The 20,999-nt window shown below is 37.1% G+C and overlaps 1 protein-coding gene across 8 annotated transcripts in view; it reads right to left on the reverse strand.

Annotated features, from left to right (window-relative positions):
* DMXL1 (Dmx like 1) overlaps window positions 1–20,999 on the reverse strand; it is a 169,501-nt gene that overhangs the window by 122,804 nt on the left and 25,698 nt on the right. For 5 of the 8 annotated variants that reach the window (XM_036903235.2, XM_036903233.2, XM_036903232.2 and 2 more), the window contains exons 3-5: window positions 11,487–11,558; window positions 8,638–8,728; window positions 4,117–4,249 (exon numbers count right to left, since the gene is read on the reverse strand). In XM_036903235.2, the coding sequence (XP_036759130.2) occupies window positions 4,117–4,249; window positions 8,638–8,728; window positions 11,487–11,558 (296 nt within the window). The remainder of the gene's footprint in view (window positions 1–4,116; window positions 4,250–8,637; window positions 8,729–11,486; window positions 11,559–20,999) is intronic. The other 3 variants (XM_036903236.2, XM_036903234.2, XM_036903230.2) reach the window with 1 other exon arrangement.

Below are 20,999 nucleotides of genomic sequence, written 5' to 3' on the forward strand. Positions count from 1 at the left end.
TCATGTGGAACCAAAGACCCCGAATAGCCAAAGCAGTCCTGAAAAAGAAGAACACAACTGGAGAGATTATATTCCCTGACTTCAAACTCTACTACAAAGCTACAGTAATCACAACAATTTGGTACTGGCATAAGAACAGACCCCATAAATCAATGCAATAGAAGAGAGAGCCCAGATATAAACCCACATATATATGGTTAATTAATATACAATAAAGTAGCAATGAATATACAAATGGGGAAAAGACAGCCTGGTTAACAACTGGTTTTGGCAAAACTGGACAGCTACATATAAGTTTTTGTTTAAGTTATGAAAACACAAAACTCTTAGAAGAAAACATAGGCAAAAATCTGTTGAATATAGCATGAGCAATTTTTTCCTGGACACATCTCCTCAAGCACAGGAAACAAAAATAAAAAATGAACAAGAGGGACAATATCAAACTAAAAAGCTTCTGTACAGCAAAGGACACCATCAGCAGAACAAAAAGGCATCCTACAGTTTGGGAGAATATATTTATAAATGACTCATCTGATAAGGGGTTAATACCCAAAATGTATAAAGAACTCAGAGACCTCAACACCCAAAAAACACATAACCTGATCAAAAAATGGGCAGAGGATCTGAACAGACACTTCTCCAGAGAAGAAATACAAATGGCCAACAGGCACATGAAAAGATGCTCCACATCACTAATCATAAGGGAAATGCAAATTAAAACCACAATGAGATTATCACCTCACACCAGCTAGAATGGTCACTGTCCAAAAGACAAAAAACAACAAATGCTGGCAAGGATGCAGAGAAATAGGAACCTTCCTACACTGTTGGTGGGCATGTAAATTGGTGCAACAGCTGTGGAAAGCAGTATGGAGGTTCCTCACAAAAAACAGAAATACCATTTTACGTATTAATTCCACTCCTAGAAATTTACCTGAAGAAAAAACAAAATCCCTTATTCAAAATGATACATGCACCCCTATGTTTATCATCACACTATGTGCAATAGCCAAGATATAGAAGCAACCTAAGTGTCCATCAATAGATGAATGGATAAAGATGTGGTACATATACACAATGGAATATTATTCAGTCATGAAAAGAAGAGAAATCCTGCCATGTGGAACAACATGGATGGATCTAGTGGGTATTATGCTCACTGATATAAGCCAGGCAGAGAAAGACAAATAACAATATGATTTCACTTATTTGTGGAATATGAAAACAAAGCAAAACAGAAGGAACAAAACAGCATTAGACTCATAGACACTGAGAAGTGACTAGTGGTTACCAAGGGGAGGGGAGTGGGCACTGGTGGGGGGGACTGTTGAATCACTGTGATGTACTTTTGATAATAAAAAAGATTGAGATTTTAAAAAAAGGGAATCAGATCTCAGTACTTCTCTGCTCAACAGCTGCCCAACTCAGAACATAGGCAAAAGCCTCACAATAAACTATAAGCTGATTCCTGACTGATCATATCCCCTATTGCTCCTCACCTCGTTCACTTTACTGCATCCACAAGCTAATCACACTTTTACCTCTGTCTTTGAACTTCATGTCCCCTCTGCCCACAACATTCTTCTCACTTTCTTCATTTCATGTCTATAATGAAAAATCACTTCTAGTCTTCTTCCCCTTATTACCCTATTCCTTTTTTTCTACTGTACTTACTGCTCTTCATCTAACATGTGTAACTAGGGATTTAAATGCACTATAAATGGAATGTGATCAAAGTCAACTTTTAAATGTATTCCAGTTAGTGTAATCTTCATCTGAACCTAAATCAAACCTTACAGTCTAGTTCCATGGTTTTTCTGATTACTCAAATAATCATCTCAAATAATTAGTATGTCTAGTTCAAGTTACTACTGTATCCTGTTCTCCTCTCCCAAATGACTTAACTTAGTACTTAAATTAAGGTTCTTGATTTAAGAATCTTCTCTTCTCACAAATGTGTGAAACACATTTCAAATGCTCAGTTCAACCCATGGAAGACCCTACTAGATCTGCTGTGAAGACAGTAACATTTTGCTGCTCTTCTCTCTCCAACCTTACATGAAAAATTCCAAAGCAAAGCCACATCTCTTTCTAAAGAACTATCTCTGCAAAATCCTATTTCTTATCCACATGTAAACCCTTTTTAATATCCATGATCCAGTTGAGGGTTGTAAAATACATGGAACCAGTTCCTTTGAAATCTCCTTATAAATTATATATATAGGAGGTCTGCCCTACTCTCACTTTGGTATCTGACATGTATCCTACTACTGCTTCATATAAAACTGACTCTGGATGAATTCAATTTAACATCCTGTCAAACTGGTTTACCAGTTTATTTTCTATTTTCCCCATGTGTTCACTGCTATATTCCAAGCATTTATATCACTGTCTGAAACATGGTTAACATTCAAGAAATATTTGTTGAATGAGCAAATGAACCTTGGAATTGCTGTCTAAAGGGTATGAAAAAAAATTAAGCCTGTTGATTCATATTTCCAAATTGCTCTCTAGAAAGATAATACCAATTGCATTTCTTTACTAATAGTTTTCCCAAAACACTCTCACTAGTAATAGACAGTCATCCTCTTCTTTCAGGATATTTCACATTTCTTAATTTCGAGTGAAGTGAATCAACTCTTAATATGCTTATTACTCATATGTACCACTACTTTAAAAATTTCTCTTCATTGTCCATTTTTCTACACTATTGAGATATCTGTCCTGTTCTAATTAAGACCTTCTTTTAAAAAAAGGCATTAGCTGGTGACAAGTAGTGATTTTACAGCATCTTACTATGTTGATGGACAGTGACTGTGAACAGGGATGTGGGGGGGGACTTGGTGAAGGGGGGAGCCTAGTAAACATAATGTCCTTCATGGAATTGTAGATTAATGATACCAAAAAAAAAAGGCATTAACCCCAAATTGCAAATATTTCCCCTCAAGTTTTTGTTTCTTTTCCTTATGGTCTTTCTTTGCTTTACAGAAGTGTTTCACTGATACACTTAAAGCTATTTATTTTTTCTTTTCCTTTCCTTTCAGCTTTTAGTTTTGCATACTTAGAAAGTCTTTCCCTAACTCTAAAGTGGCATTTTATATCCAATAGCAATAGAACATAAACGATAAATGTTAAATTTCCTAGTAGCCACATTTTAAAAAGGAAAAATGAACAGGTGAAAGTAACTCTATTTCACTTAACTTAATGTATCAAAAATATCATTTCAACATGTAACCAATAAAAAATAGGACATTTTACATTTTTTTCTTTGTGTTAAGTTTCTGAAATCTAGTGTGTATTTTATACTTGTATATCTCAATTCGGACTAGTCACATTTCAAGCACTCTGTGGTGTATGTGACTAGCTGCTACCATATTTGACACTGAAGCTCTAAAATATGAAAATTCACCTGTAGTTTCTTCTAATATTTGTTTTGTTGTATAGTAATTCAGGTTTTCCCTTCCTTTGACATTCATTCTGATGCCAGGTAAAAAACAGATGCTATTTTTCTCCACAGAGCTAGCAAGTTAGCCCCACTGATGTAAAATGCCACCTCACATATTAAATCTCCATGTATAACTGGGTCTAATCCCAGACCCTAACTTGTCTATTGCTATATCAACAATAAACTGCTTGACCAGCTGTAGCTTCAAATTTTACTATACACTTCAATTTTACTTTCACAATTTTCCTGATTTTCCCACATTCACCCTTTTATATGAAGTTTAGAACTATGCTCAAAAGTAGAAATTCCAATGAGAGTTTGACAAGGATTATATCGTTCAATAGTAGATAGATATGAGAAAAATATGCTTCTTCACAATAGGAAAACTTCCATTCAACAATATGGAAGTTTTCTGTCTCCTTTTGTATAGTTTAGCAATGGTCATCAGATAGGCTTTACCCATTTCTTATGTTTCTTCCTAGTTGTTTTATTCAACAATTAAAAAAAAAATCTGTAGAACATGGGAAATGGTGTATTATCTATATATATATAAGAAAAGATATGTCACAGAATAAAAAAATCAATACTTTTTATGTCAATGTGGTTTTACAAAAAACTAAAATGCATATATGGAACAGCTTTATCAGTTTAATCCCTAATTAACTGCTTACTTGCAATGCCAAATGCATCTCCAATCCCCAAAGTTAAGATCTGTTTTATGTGGATTTTCATCTTCAGTTGGCTTTTCCGAGTAAACATTGGACCAGAGTTGCAAACAGCTAGAACCAGTTAAAAGACGGTTGCCTAAAAAATATATAGATCATTCACCATTTATTATTTAGGTAGTGAGTTAAGTTACATGCTCAAAAGTTTCACATACTACTACAAAGATAATACAACTTCCAAAAAAAAAAAAGGTCAAATAACAAAAAAGAGACTGGGAAAAGGGAGAATAAGGCTGTATTTTAATTCTGTTGAAACAACTTTAGGAAAAAAAGGCAGATCTTATAATCTCTCATCCAACAAACTTTTAATGAACATCATCTTTGTGTGAGGCACCGGGGATACAATGACATATGAAGCACTGTCCTTTTTCATGATAAATTCTTACTCCAGGAGAGAAATTTATGAACAAAGGCATGAAGGCATGCAAGTTTAATATATTCCCAAGAATGCCTCACACTCTGGTGTGGTTAAGGAATAAGTATACAGTAGACCTAGAAAAAGAAATACGGTTAGAAAAACTCTGCAGTCAGATTGTGAAGCATTTTTGAAGTTCATAAGGAATTGGGAGTTAAACATTTTTGAGGGGATGGGAGTGTTACATCATGAAATCTGTTTTTAGAACAAGGGGTTTTAACTTGGGGTGGCATGTCAACAGATGGACTTGAAGAAGCCTGTAAACTTTTCTCCACTGAGACAATGTGCAAAAGTTTTATGTATATTATGTACATTTTTCTAGAGAGATAATCAATAATTTTTACCATACTTTCAAAGACTCCAGTACACAATGAATGGTAAACATTCTTTTCAGAAAATAACTCTAGAGATAGCCACAATTAGGGAAAACATAATTCACAGAGAAACCTGGTTAACTTACTTATAAAAATACACATGGGAAATCATGGGGATCTGGATCAAATTCTAAAGAAGCAAGGATTTGAAACCTATTTCAAAAAGCAGACTTTTCAGGGCTCGACATTAACTAAAAAACAGGGAGATACAAGAGGTTTCAAGGGACAGATTCCAACTTTATGACTTGGGTAATTGAGTAGAAGACTGTGCTATCCATCCAAAGAAGGTAACAGAGGACACACAGTTTTGGTTAAAAGCTAACGTAAGGCATGCACCTTGGCAGTTAAGGACTATGGATTTGTGTCTCTCTAGAAAGATCATTATTTCAGAAGAAAAGTGGGTCTGTGGTAAAAACAAAGACTTCAGATCCGAAATCCAAGTCTAAAACCCAAGTAAGTCACTTATCTAACTACATGAATTTGATCTAGTTTGGCAACCTCTGAGACTCAATTTTCTCATCTATGAATTTATAAATTTGTATAGAGATGTTGTAAGGATTAGCTATGATATTTTTATCATATCCAGCATACTCTAGGCACTTAGGCAGAAGCTCAATAAATAGTAGCAACTACGGGGAAAGCTTCACACACAGTTAAAACAGCCAAGAAAGTACTAATGAGGTATTTCGTTTAAATACGGTTACTATTCCACTATTCAGCTTACCAACAGACACTGGTTTCTTTTTTGAGGTATAATTGACATATACCATTATATTAATTCAGGTGTACAACATACTGATTAGATATTTGTATAAATTGCAACATGATCAGTTCAATAAGTTCAGTTAAAATGCATCACCATCCAGTTACAATTTTTTTTCTTTTGATGACAACTTTGAAGATCTCTTTTAGCAACTTTCAAATACACAATACAGTATTATTAACTATAGTCACCATGCTGTACATTATATAACTAGGACTTTTTATTTTATAACTGGAAATTTGTATCTTTTGACCACTTTCACCTGTTTCATCCCCACCCCACTTCCCACTTCTGGCTACTACCAATCTGTTCTCTGTAAATATTAATTCAGTTTTTGTAACCTTTCTTTTCTATAACATAAACTGAAGATAAAATTAAGATATCCCATGAAGGATTAAAAAATTAATATAGAATACAAAATAATCCTAGTTAGAATGAAACACAAGTAGTTAAGGTATGGCATTACATTTTGATTTAGAACAAAGGGCAGAGTTATGGATATTAAAGCAAGAAAAAGAGCATGAAAATTCTAAAACAAAATATTATGATTTAAGCAAGATGCTACAGTGGATTTGGAGACAACACAAAAGCACTCCAGTTTACTAACACCATCTGTAAAAAACTGTATTGTGTGCCAATACCTGGTATATAATAAAAAGTGAATATTAATCAAAACTAAATTACTAACATGTCACTTAAAATACTTACAATCTTTTATAATCTGTTTATAAATAATCACAAAGTTCATTTGGAAAAGTAATAATACACTAATACTCCCAAATATTTATTACAGTTATAATCTATTTCTCAACCAAACCATTACATTTTAAACTCTTCAATTACTATAAGAAAAACAATAAACTTTTATATGAATTTCAGCTCAATCATGATTAAAAAGATAATGGGCATGAGCTGTTGTCAAGTCACTACTAGATATGTTTAGAAAACTATCTTTGAACACTGCTCTGTAATGATGATTTTAGAGGAATTTAACATTAATACTATCTTCTGAAGCATTAGTACTAATAGACCACAGATACAAAAATTCCAAGCTACTACTATGTCATTACTACAGAAATATCACTCAATTCAAATTTAAATGTTTTTATTATAGTTACTAATATGACACTTGAAGCAGCCAGTTCACTGCTAATATTTTTATAGAACTCTATCATTCACCATCAAGTATTTTCATTTACACTGCCATATGTAATCATTAAAAAACTATCTTGTGAAATAGACATGAATTTACAAGTGAGTTAACCATTCTTGATCTGTTAAGTAATCTGTTCATGATCATAAAATTTGTAGTCAAATACGTAAACATTTTTTGAGAGCCTGATATATGATATGCTTCTAAATATAAGTAAAATACTAAATGAAAAAGAATCTCAGCCTGGTCTGATAAAAAAATTACTCATGTGAACAAATGATTACAACAGTTTGCAATGCTATAATAACCACATAATTTATAATCCAAACAGGAACACTTGGGGTAGAAGGTGATATTATTAATTATCATATGAGGACAACAGGCATAAATGGGGACATAAGAAACCCTATCCATAGTAGAGTTATAAAGTGCTATATTAATGTCAAATTTGAACTCAGGTCTGACCCATTTTTACTGCATGCATAAAATATACCTGTAGGTTACCAGCTAGTAAGCATCAGTCTTACAATCTCATGGGAAGAAATATTTTTAAACAGTGTGATTTTTTTTCTTTTTTAAATTTCAAAGATAATCTTTTTCCTAAATTTTGAAAAGTTCTGTACTTGTATTTTAAATTAACATTGTTTCTCAGCCATTTCACCTATTATATTAAAATTTGAACTATCTTATCTGCCTTAACTCATGACTTCTACTTCCATGCTCCAAAGAGAACTTCTTTCTTATATTCTAGAAATTTCTATAGTTTGGATATTGCTATTTGATATCAAGCACCTCAAATTCTCCATATCCAAACAAAACCTATGTTCCACCATCTCTAACTAATACATAGCACTCTTCTTGTGGTCATAGACAGTCTTAGAGTAATCTGAAATCCAGTTGTCAAATAATGTTAATTCTATTCCTAAATGCATTTCATATCCATGTACTCCTTTCGTTATTCACTTGATATTAACTAAGCACCTACCACATTAAAAGCCCTGAAACAAGTTCTTATTTCTCCTTCAGACTACTATGAATGTGTATTTTCCAAAGTTAATTGTAGATCATTTTAAGTAGTATTTCTCCTCCTGTTCCTCTTGTCTCTAATCCTTCTAACTCACTGCTACCAGAAAAATCGTGCAAAACCATAAATCTTAGCTTGCTAGCCACTTTCAAAAACCTGTAATACTTTTTAGACAATTAAAAAGAATTCAAATTCCTTAGCATGACTTTAAAGGCCTTCCATAATATGCTCCAATCTTCTCTTATCACCAGCCACTACACCATAGCTTCAATGAAGTACTAACCATTATTATAATGTATCTTTTGCTTTCTCTGTGCCTTTGCTCAGTGCGGTAAATTGGTAAAAATGGCTTTGGGCTGGTTTTTTAATGCAGAAACAGGTAACTGATAAATACAGACATTACCTCGTCTTAGAATCTACTTTTTCTCCCCTCGTCCATCTATTCCCAGCCTCATTTTTAAAAATCTCTCTACTCTCAGGTCAAAGCTCCTTCCTCTTCAATGAAATTTTGATTCCCCAGAGAAAACTAATGTCACCTTCCCAAAACAACAGATTTTCCTAGTATCATTGGACACTATTACAGTGCATCTTCATTTCACTATTAGCTCTAAAAAAGCACAATCTGTTTTTTATTTACTTCTGTGTTCTCTACAATCTTATGCAAAGTTGAACTGAAATACATGAAATTAATAAAGGCAACAGCTTAGGTAAGCAATATTCCATTTCAGTTAATCCTACCTGCATTCTTACCTGCAGGATCCCAAGTTATATTGTGTGCTATTGATTCCAGAAGAAATTGGCCACTTTTCTGCCACTGGCTGTATAATTCCTAAAAAAAGACATTAAGCCAATTATTATTGGTATCTTTTCTATGTCAACTGAATACATTCATTCTTATTATTCTTAGTAATACATAAAGTAATTTTCTTGGAGGTATAATTGACCATGCAGTTGTTTTTAAGGAGAACAAATTCACTTCAATTCAGTCAAGAATAATAAGAATTATGTGATGGAGGAGATTAGTGAGAGGATATTTAGGTCCAAAGGTCTGTCTTTTGTATATTTAAAAAACTAGTAAGTATATGCTGACTTAGACAATAAGCACATTAACCTCAAAATCTTAAAATTATAATAATTATTATTACAGTTAACAATGTTTTACTTTTTAAATATGTCTGTTTCTCTGATATTTGAGGCTTTCTTCTCTTTGAATGTTTCATCCCCATTATGAGATCATATGGTATATATGAAAATTCAGAATAAGAGATGTAACAAATCCATTATATTATATAGCTTAGTCTTTTCATTCTGTAAAGCACTATTTTTCAAACTTTTTTACCTGCGAAGCAGTAAGAAATGTATGCTGCACTGTGACCCAGAACACATATACATATACAAATAAATGCAATCTAAGTTTATCCTTAGTACATGTGATGCACTCAAATGTTTTCTATTCTGTTTTACTTTTAAATTCAGGTTATGGCCTAACTTACTTTACTAACCTCTAGTAGATGGAGACCCATAAACAAACTTTCTGTTAAGATAGTGGTTCTCACACTTAAGCACAAGAATAGTCTCAGACGTTTATTAAAATCCAAATTTCTGAGACCCATGCCTAAAGGTTCAGGTTCGGAAGGTCCAGGACAGGGCACAAGATCTACACTTTAAACCAATATCACAAATGAATTTTGATAGAGGTAGCCTAAAGAATATGCTTTTATTAAACAAGCCTTGCAGGAACAGCCCCCAGTCACAGTATACATCAGAACCCTCATTAGAAAGACATAAATACCTAAACATAATCCCACACTTCAAGATTTAGAATACCCGGGGCAGGATCTGGACACATGCACAAGTAGTAATTCTAAAGCATACATCCCATGAAGAACCACCATGATAAAGAATATTCCAGAATGCACAAAGAAAGGGAAGTAATATATATTTTTATGAGGATCTAAAGATTATCTGAGACTATATCCTGGAATTACAGATTTTTGTGTACCTTCCAAGTCTACAATTTTTCCATTAGATTCAGTTTTTGCCTTATTCATCAAGCTTTTTTTTAAATCCTCTCTGCAAAGTCAGTGCCACCTACCAATAAACCAGCCTATTTTGAATTTTTAACTAGCGCATTAAACATTTTAGTTCAAAAGAAAATGGGCAAAAATGAATTTCTCAATTTCACCCTTACTAATTAAAGGCATTTTAACAAAACATACTGATTTTTTAAGTCAATTATTTCATTCAACTAATAGTTCTTATTATTTCAAATGTATTGTTCTGGGTGGAGTGACCACCTTTAGAATTTATTTTCAGTACTGCCAATTACTAAAGCATATGGTTGTAAGAACCTCTCCACTAGATTCAAAGGTAGCATATAAACACAAATAGAAATCAGGGGAGAATTGTTGACTCTCCTTCCATGAAATTTAAAAATGGGAATCAACTAACCAGAGAAAATATTTTTTTTACTAGCACAAAACAGGGAAAAGAATGCTCACTCATAGAAATCAATACAGCTGATTTTACTTCTGATTTTATAGCTCAAAAGCTGTTTCATTGGTCAACTCACTTATTTTCTTTGGGCCTCTGATGCCTTATTTATAAATAAGAAGTAACAGTTGACATACTGAGGGAATGTGTAAAATACTACAGAGCTAAGAGAGAATGAAAAGCATTAAAAGATATATAAAGGCATGTCTATTATTAGAACACTGTTTAATTCTTTACATTTAACATATATCCACACAGCCTTTGACATCATGTCACCCCTACTACATTCTCATGAGGAATGAACAGATATCAACTCATTTCATTATTTAGCAAAGAGCCTCATAAAGCTGGCTTGCTCAAGATCAAATAGCTAGAAAGAAACCAGTCCTGTGACTCCTAATACAATGCTTTTTAGATCACACTATGCTGATCTTCTTTCATATGGTTTAAATCCCTGGTTTACTCTTCAGTGGAGACGGTTAAAATAACCTGGTCTATCTGTTACATTTAAGAGCTTCAAAGCAAGCAACCAAGAAATCTATTACATAACCTCAAAATTTTAAACTCTTGTTTCAATGAGCTTTCAGAACTGTTTCTGAATACAGTTTCTTTATAAAGAAAATCATTCAGTGACCCATTAACGATTACATGATAATAAGTACAAGAATTTAAGTTCTAGAGGCATGTTAAAACTTTGCAGTTAAAACATGTAACTTTAAGAAAAGGCAGAAAAACTACATACAAGTTGACCATAAAAACAAAGAATAAAGTGCCACATATTACTGGACAATGGAGTTTGCCACTAGCAATAAAGTAACTGTTAAATTTAAAGTTATTGACTCTTCAAATACTTACTATAAAAGAAAAATTGTCAAAAGGGAAAAATCCAAAGCATTTCAAGACAATTCATCAGTGCAACTTAGCTTAATTCTTTCAGCTAAAGAATTAAAACATTTTTAATATGGAAGTGGTATTATAGTATATAAGTTATACTGATTTATTTGATGATCAATCTGAATTTGTACTCTTAAAAATACTGTCTTTTAATACTTAAGACATTTTAATTCCTAGGAGAAAGATGAAAAATTACTTACCAGATTTTTCTTTTGCTTTGGTAGGCTAACTGGTTCAAAAACAGAGATAACATTTCCATAGGATGCTGCAATCTTAGAAAAAAGAAAGAAAACTTATGGATACATTAACTCACTTTGAATTTAGAAAGAAAAATAAATAAATACTATAACTTAAAATATGTGCAAACACAATTTCATTCACCAGTAATTAAGAATGTCAGTTTTAGAAACAAATACTATCCAGGTCAGAATCGCAATCTGTCATTCACTGTGTAACCAGCAAGTTAATTTCTCTGAGCCTTATCTATATTTATAATATGTGTAATACTATATTCCTAACAGATTTTGAGGAGTGAAATAGCATTTGTAAAACATCTAGTATATAATTATCTGTAAGATGCACAATAAATGTTAACTCCCTTCCTCACAGAAGAAAATGTATTGATGTATTCTCTGCCAAGTTTAGAATCTAAAATGACTTAAAAATCAGTTTTTAGGTTACCTGTTCTCAAAATTCAAAATTCTGTCAGTGTATACTTAATTTTTACAAAATAAAATGTAGATCTACTGCTGTGTGAAGTTTTTCAATATCCATTTTATTTCAGTATCCTTAAAATTAACTCTTTAAATCAAGGGTGCATAACCCTTCCTGGCTCAGTTTTACTTGAGTGAGTCACAAATGAACATCAAGATTTCAGAATTCAGATGAAGAGAATGAATGAATCAGGGGTAAAAATAGCATAATCTAGTGAATAGGAGGTAAAGAATGAGGATGTAACATAGATGAGGAAAAAAACTACAATGGATATTTTTAACCATTCTGAGGCGTTCTCAGGATGTAGAAATCATCTGCACTGAGCTCATCTGGGAGTGAGTGTTTAGTTTGGGCCTTTAAGTTTGGGTAGGATTTCAAAGGACAGTGAATATTCAAGTTCAGAAACAGGGCATAATATGAACACAAGTGTAAAGATTAACAGGCAATGTATATTTGAAGGTAAGTGACCACCAGCCCAGCTAGAATGTCCTATAGCAAAACAATGAACACAAGGTCAAAAAGGCAGGTTTGGGTTTGAGCCAGGCTGTACAAGGCCTCATGCCAAGGAGAATAATTTGAACTTTTCTAAGGTAATAGGAAGCAAAGGAATAACAAGACAAATTCATATGAATTTTCTCAGGAAAATTAATCTGGTAGTACTACAAAATAAAAACAGTGATGATAAAACACTGTTGCCTATGGAATCAAGAAGAATTTCCTTCTTAAAGGCAAACAAAAGTACCAGGTGCCAGAACCTGCAAGTTTTCTTCCGAATGCCCTAAGGAATCATTTAATTATACTGATACCTGTGAAACAAAGGAAACCTCCCTTTACTAGAATCATTACAAAACCAAATGACCTCTTCATTCTAACTTAGATTAGTATATAATCTAATTGATCACAAAAAGGTAACTCACACTGTAAATTATTAAAATTAGATTTCTAACATTAACCAGCTCTGTGTAAGTCTAGATGATGTAAGCAAGATTTCACATATACTGACCAGGTTATACCCAGAGCTAGAAGATCAAACAAACATGAAGAGGAGAAGGGGAAAAAACGTTTCAATAGCTTTTGGCAAGAGAGGAAAAAAGATGGAGGAGTGAAAAGTGTGGCAGAAATCTCCTCCAAAAACCACATATATTTTGAAAATACAGCAAATACAACTATTCCTAAAAGAGTGACCAGAAGTAAGAGTGCACCAGCCAGTCTACATCTGGGAGAAGGGAACAACTCATGCAAAATGGTAAAAAAGCTGAGACCCAGGGGAATCCAACGACTCCCCCACCCCAGCTCACCAGCAGGAGGAAGAGAATCAGAACAGAGAGGGAGTGGAAGCACAGGACTGCTAAATACCCAGCCCTAGAAATCTACTCCAGGAGCACAGACCCACACTGCATGGTGCTCTAGAGATTGGAGGGGCTGAAAAACAAACTCAGAGACTGAGACTACAAACAGGTTCCGACAACCGGCTGCCCTAGGAAAAAAGGAAAGCAGGTGCTTTGAAAGACTTCGCAAGAGTTGAGAGGGCTGCTAAACAGGCAAGGGTTTAGAAGAAGAAACAGGTGGACAGAACTGTCCTGGCACACTCAGCCCAGCAGGTTCAGAACTTTCAAGAGCCTCAGGTGCTCCATCCCCTGGTTGGCAACGAAGCCCTGAGGTCCCTCAACCATGATGAGCAGCCTGATACTTCGTCCCCTGCTGCTGGCACCTTAGTGCAAACCTGCTGTCCCCGCCATGGCTGCAACCAGCTAGAGGGAAGCCCCGCCTACAACAACTACACCGCATAACGCAGAGGCTTCTCCCTGCACTTGGTTAACTGGCCCTGACAGCAGAGACAGGCATGGCAACCAGGAAGCACAAAAGGGCTTTCCCTGCCAGCTAACACCCATGATGCTCACCTGTGACCCACGCTTTCGCCTAGGCCATCCTGAGGGCTGCCCTCCACACTGCAGGTAGGGGATTAAACCAGAGGTCGCTCCCTACACCCAGCTAACAGGCCCAGACAGCAGAGACAGGCGAGGTACTGAGACCAAGAAGCAGGAAGCTTCTTTGTCCTCCCAGAAGACACCTGTGCCTCTCGCCTGCAAGCACTCCCATCATTCCAGAACTATGAAAAGGCAGAAGAACCTTGTTCAATCCAAAATCACTCAAACACCAGAAAGAGGGCTTACTGAAACTGAAATCACCAATCTTCCTAAAAAGAATTCAAAATAAAAGCCATAGGCATGGTGGGGGTGGAACCAAGATGGCGGTGTGAGTAGGACAGTGGGAATCTCCTCCCAAAAACATATATATTTTTGAAAATACAGCAAATACAACAAATCCTAAAAGAGAGACCAGAAGACACAGGACAACAGCCAGACTACATCCACACCTGCGAGAACGCAGTGCCTGGTGAAAGGGGTAAGATACAAGCGGCAGCCTGGCGGGACCCGAGCGCTCCTCACCCCACCTCACAGCACGAGGTGAGGAGTCAGAGCGGGGAGGGAGAGGGAGCCCAGGACTCCTAAACACCCAGCCCTAGCCATCCGCACCAGAGCGCAGACACAGTGCATGCGTGGAGTGCTGGAAACTAGGGAAGCAGGACAGTAAGACCTGTGAGCAGGTCCCAAAGCCGGCGCCCCTGTGACAAAGAAAAGCGAGTGCTTTCTGAAAGTCTTAAAGGGACAGGGACCCCACTGCATTCCGGGTAACAGTCCAGCAGCTGGAAATTCCAGGGAACTGAGGGCGCACTAACACCCTGTGCAACAGCTCTGAGACACCTCATGGAGGTAAAGAGCCAAACAGCGCCCCGTTCATTACCCCTCCAGGGCCCCGCCATAGCAGAGCACCAACCTGAGGCTGGCCACGCGCTGAGCAAGGGAGCTTCCTCTATACCAGCCGGGCAAGATACAGAGACCCAGTCTACACGCAATTACCTAACACAAGCCACTAGGGGTCGCAGTTGTCCCAGTAAAGAAAGGCCAGGAGCAAGGATCGGAAGATGGTGGCGTGAGTAGAGCAGCGGAAATCTCCTCCCAAAACCACATCTATGAAAATATAACAAAGACAACTCTTTCTACAATAAAGACCAGAGGACACAGGACAATATCCAGACCACATCCACACCTGAGAGAACCCAGCGCCTCGGGAAGGGGTTAAAATACAATCCCCGGCCCGGCGGGAGCCGAGGGCCCATCCCCCCAGCTTACAGCGGGAGAAGAATAGGCAGAGTGGGAGGGAGACGGAGCCCAGGACTGCTGAACACCCAGCCCCAGCCATCCTGACCACAGCGCAGGGCCCTGCATACTAGGAAAACAGGGTAGCAATAAGAGTGAGCGGGCACCGGAGGCCAGGCGCCGGAGGACACCAGAAAAGCGAGCAACCATTTTTTTTTTTTTTCCTGTTTTGTTTTGGCAAGCGCTTTTTGGAAGTCTTAAAGGGATAGGGACCCCAATACTAGGGAAACAGGGCAACAAGAACAGTGAGTGGGGGCACCGGAGGCCTGGCAAAGGAGGACACCAGAAAAGTGAGTGACCATTTTTTTTTCTTTTGCTGTTTTGTTTTGGCGAGCGCTTTTTGGAAGTCTTCAAGGGATAGGGACGCCAATACTAGGGAAACAGGGCAGCAAGACCGGTGAGCAGATGCCTGCGGCTGGCGCTGGAGAATAAAGAAAAACGAGAAGCCACCGTTTTTTGTGTTTTTTTTATTTAAAAATATTTTTTTTTTTGGTGATCGTTGTTTGGTTTTGGCGGGTGCTTCTTGGAAATCTTAAAGGGACAGGGCAGGACACTTAATCCAGAGGTAGGGAATCCAGGGATCTCTGGGCACCCTAACCCTTGGGCTGCAGAGAGCAGGGAGGCCCCTTACGGAGATAAATAGCCTCCCAGCCGCTCCCCCTCCAACGCGACTCCACCACGTTGGAGCAGCGGCCCGAGCCAGGCCATGCCCACAGCAACAGCGGAGATAAACTCCATAGCAGCCGGGCAGGAAGCAGAAACCCTGTCTGCGCGCAGCTGCCCAGCACAAGCCACTAGAGGTCGCTGTTCTCCCAGGAGAGGAGGGCCACAAACCAACAAGAAGGAAGTTCTTCCAGCCGTCACTCATCCCAGCTCTGCAAACTATTCCTATCACCATGAAAAGGCAAAGCTACAGGCAAAGATCACAGAGACAACACCAGAGAAGGAGACAGACCAAACCAGTCTTCCTGACAAAGAATTCAAAATAAGAATCATAAACATGCTGACAGAGATGCAGAGAAATATGCAAGAGAAATGGGATGAAGTCCGGAGGGAGATCACAGAGGCCAGAAAGGAGATCACAGAAATGAAACAAACTCTGGAAGACTTTATAAGCAGAATGGATAGGATGCAAGAGGCCACTGACAGAACTGAAACCAGAGAAATGGAACGCATAGAAGCTGACATAGAGAGAGATAAAAGGATCTCCAGGAATGAAACAATATTAAGAGAACTGTGTGACCTATCCAAAAGAAACAATATCCGTATTATAGGGGTTCCAGAAGAAGAAGAGAGAGTAAAAGAGATGGAAAGTATCTTGGAAGAAATAATTGCTGAAAACTTCCCCAAACTGGGGGAGGAAATAATCGAACAGACCACGGAAATACACAGAACCCCCAACAGAAAGGATCCAAGGAGGACAACACCAAGACACATAATAATTAAAATGGCAAAGATCAAGGACAAGGAAAGAGTTTTAAAGGCAGCTAGAGAGAAAAAGGTCACCTATAAAGGAAAACCCATCAGGCTAACATCAGACTTCTCGACAGAAACCCCACAGGCCAGAAGAGAATGGCATGATATATTTAATACAATGAAACAGAAGGGCCTTGAACCAAGGATACTGTATTCAGCACTACTGTCTTTCAAATATGATGGGGGAATTAAACAATTCCCAGACAAACAAAAGCTGAGGGAATTTTCTTCCCACAAACCACCTCTACAGAACATCTTACAGTGACTGCTCTAGATGGGAGCACTCCTAGAAAGAGCACAGCACAAAACACCCAACATATGAAGAATCGAGGAGGAGGAATAAGAAGGGAGAGAAGAAAAGAATCTCCAGACAGTGTATATAACAGCTCAATAAGCGAGCTAAGTTAGGCAGTAAGATACTAAAGAGGCTAACCTTGAACCTTTGGTAACCACGAATTTAAAGCCTGCAATGGCAATAAGTACATATCTTTCAATAGTCACCCTAAATGTTAATGGGCTGAATGCACCAATGAAAAGACACAGAGTAATAGAATGGATAAAAAAGCAAGACCCATCTATATGCTGCTTACAAGACACTCACCTCAAACCCAAAGACATGTACAGACTAAAAGTCAAGGGATGGAAAAACATATTTCAAGCAAACAACAGCGAGAAGAAAGCAGGGGTTGCAGTACTAATATCAGACAAAATAGACTTCAAAACAAAGAAAGTAACAAGAGATAAAGAAGGACACTACATAATGATAAAGGGCTCAGTCCAACAAGACGATATAACCATTCTAAATATACATGCACCCAACACAGGAGCACCAGCATATGTGAAACAAATACTAACAGAACTAAAGGGGGAAATAGACTGCAATGCATTCATTCTAGGAGACTTCAACACACCACTCACCCCAAAGGATAGATCCACTGGGCAGAAAATAAGTAAGGACACGGAAGCACTGAACAACACAGTAGAGCAGATGGACCTAATAGACATCTACAGAACTCTACATCCAAAAGCAACAGGATATACATTCTTCTCAAGTGCACATGGAACATTCTCCAGAATAGACGACATATCAGGCCACAAAAAGAGCCTCAGTAAATTCAAAAAGATTGAAATCCTACAACCAACTTTACAGACCACAAAGGCATAAAACTAGAAATAAACTGTACAAAGAAAGCAAAGAGGCTCACAAACACATGGAAGCTTAACAACACGCTCCTAAATAATCAATGGATCAATGACCAAATCAAAATGGAGATCCAGCAATATATGGAAACAAATGACAACAACAACACTAAGCCCCAACTTCTGTGGGACACAGCAAAAGCAGTCTTAAGAGGAAAGTATATAGCAATCCAAGCATATTTAAAAAAGGAAGAGCAATCCCAAATGAATGGTCTAATGTCACAATTATTGAAATTGGAAAAAGAAGAACAGATGAGGCCTAAGGTCAGCAGAAGGAGGGACATAATAAAGATCAGAGAAGAAATAAATAAAATTGAGAAGAATAAAACAATAGCAAACATCAATGAAACCAAGAGCTGGTTCGTCGAGAAAATAAACAAAATAGATAAGCCCCTAGCCAGACTTACTAAGAAGAAAAGAGAGTCAACACAAATCAACAGTATCAGAAACGAGAAAGGAAAAATCACGACGGACCCCACAGAAATACAAAGAATTATTAGAGACTACTATGAAAACCTATATGCTAATAAGCTGCGAAACCTAGGAGAAATGGACAACTTCCTAGAAAAATACAACCTTCCAAGATTGACCCAGAAAGAAACAGAAAATCTAAACAGACCAATTACCAGCAATGAAACTGGAGCAGTAATCAAAAAACTACCAAAGAACAAAACCCCCGGGCCAGATGGATTTACCTCGGAATTTTATCAGACATACAGGGAAGACATAATACCCATTCTCCTTAAAGTTTTCCAAAAAGTAGAGGAGGAAGGGATACTCCCAAACTCATTCTATGAAGCTAACATCACCCTAATACCAAAACCAGGCAAAGACCCCACCAAAAAAGAAAACTACAGACCAATATCCCTGATGAACGTAGATGCAAAAATACTCAACAAAATATTAGCAAACCAGATTCAAAAATACATCAAAAGGATCGTACACCATGACCAAGTGGGATTCATCCCAGGGATGCAAGGATGGTACAACATTCGAAAGTCCATCAACATCATCCACCACATTAACAAAAAGAAAGACAAAAACCACATGATCATCTCCATAGATGCTGAAAAAGCATTTGACAAAGTTCAACATCCATTCATGATAAAAACTCTCAACAAAATGGGAATAGAGGGCAAGTACCTCAACATAATAAAGGCCATCTATGATAAACCCACAGAAAACATTATATTGAACAGCGAGAAGCTGAAAACATTTCCTCTGAGATCGGGAACTAGACAGGGATGCCCACTCTCCCCACTGTTATTTAACATAGTATTGGAGGTCCTAGCCACGGCAATCAGACAAAACAAAAAAATACAAGGAATCCAGATTAGTAAAGAAGAAGTTAAACTGTCACTATTTGCAGACGACATGATACTGTACATATAAAACCCTATAGACTCCACCCCAAAACTACTAGAACTGATTTCGGAATACAGCAAAGTTGCAGGATACAAAATCAATACACAGAAATCAGTGACTTTCCTATACACTAACAATGAACCAACAGAAAGAGAAATCAGGAAAACAACTCCATTCACAATTGCATCAAAAAAAATAAAATATCTAGGAACAAACCTAACCAAAGAAGTGAAAGACTTATACTCTGAAAACTACAAGTCACTCTTAAGAGAAATTAAAGGGGACACTAACAGATGGAAACGCATCCCATGCTCATGGCTAGGAAGAATTAATATCGTCAAAATGGCCATCCTGCCCAAAGCAATATACAGATTTGATGCAATCCCTATGAAACTACCAGCAACATTCTTCAATGAACTGGAACAAATAATTCAAAAATTCATATGGAACCACCAAAGACCACGAATAGCCAAAGCAATCCTGAGAAAGAAGAATAAAGTAGGGGGGATCTCACTCCCCAACTTCAAGCTCTACTATAAAGCCATAGTAATCAAGACTATTTGGTACTGGCACAAGAGCAGAGCCACAGACCAATGGAACAGACTAGAGAATCCAGACATTAACCCAGACATATATGGTCAATTAATAGTTGATAAAAGAGCCATGGACATACAGAGGCAAAATGACAGTCTCTTCAACAGATGGTGCTGGCGAAACTGGACAGCTACATGTAGGAGAATGAAACTGGACCATTGTCTAACCCCATATACAAAAGTAAACTCAAAATGTATCAAAGACCTGAATGTAAGTCATGAAACCATTAAACTCTTGGAAGAAAACATAGGCAAAAACCTCTTAGACATAAACATGAGTGACCTCTTCTTGAACATATCTCCCCGGGCAAGGAAAACAACAGCAAAAATGAATTAAGTGGGACTATATTAAGCTGAAAAGCTTCTGTACAGCAAAAGACACCATCAATAGAACAAAAAGGAACCCTACAGTATGGGAGAATATATTTGAAAATGACACATCCGATAAAGGCTTGACGTCCAGAATATATAAAGAGCTCCCACGCCTCAACAAACAGAAAACAAATAATCCAATTAAAAAATGGGCAGAGGAACTGAACAGACAGTTCTCCAAAAAAGAAATACAGATGGCCAACAGACACATGAAAAGATGCTCCACATCGCTAATTATCAGAGAAATGCAAATTAAAACTACAATGAGGTATCACCTCACACCAGTAAGGATGGCTGCCATCCAAAAGACAGAGAACAACAAATGTTGGCGAGGCTGTGGAGAAAGGGGAACCCTCCTACACTTCTGGTGGGAATGTAAGTTAGTTCAACCACTGTGGAAAGCAGTATGGAGGTACATCAAAATGCTCAAAACAGACTTACCATTTGACCCAGGAATTGCACTCCTAGGAATTTACCCTAAGAATGCAGCAATCAAGTATGAGAAAGATCAGTGCACCCCTATGTTTATTGCAGCACTATTTACAATAGCCAAGAATTGGAAGCAACCTAAATGTCCATCAATACATGAATAGATAAAGAAGATGTGGTACATGTACACAATGGAATACTACTCAGCCATAAGAAAAGGGCAAATCCTACCATTTGCAGCAACATGGATGGAGCTGGAGGGTATTATGCTCAGTGAAACAAGCCAAGCGGAGAAAGAGAAATACCAAATGATTTCACTTATCTGTGGAATATAAGAACAAAG

This window comes from Manis pentadactyla, chromosome 13, assembly GCF_030020395.1.
Source record: "Manis pentadactyla isolate mManPen7 chromosome 13, mManPen7.hap1, whole genome shotgun sequence".
Classification (NCBI taxonomy): Eukaryota; Metazoa; Chordata; class Mammalia; order Pholidota; family Manidae; genus Manis; species Manis pentadactyla.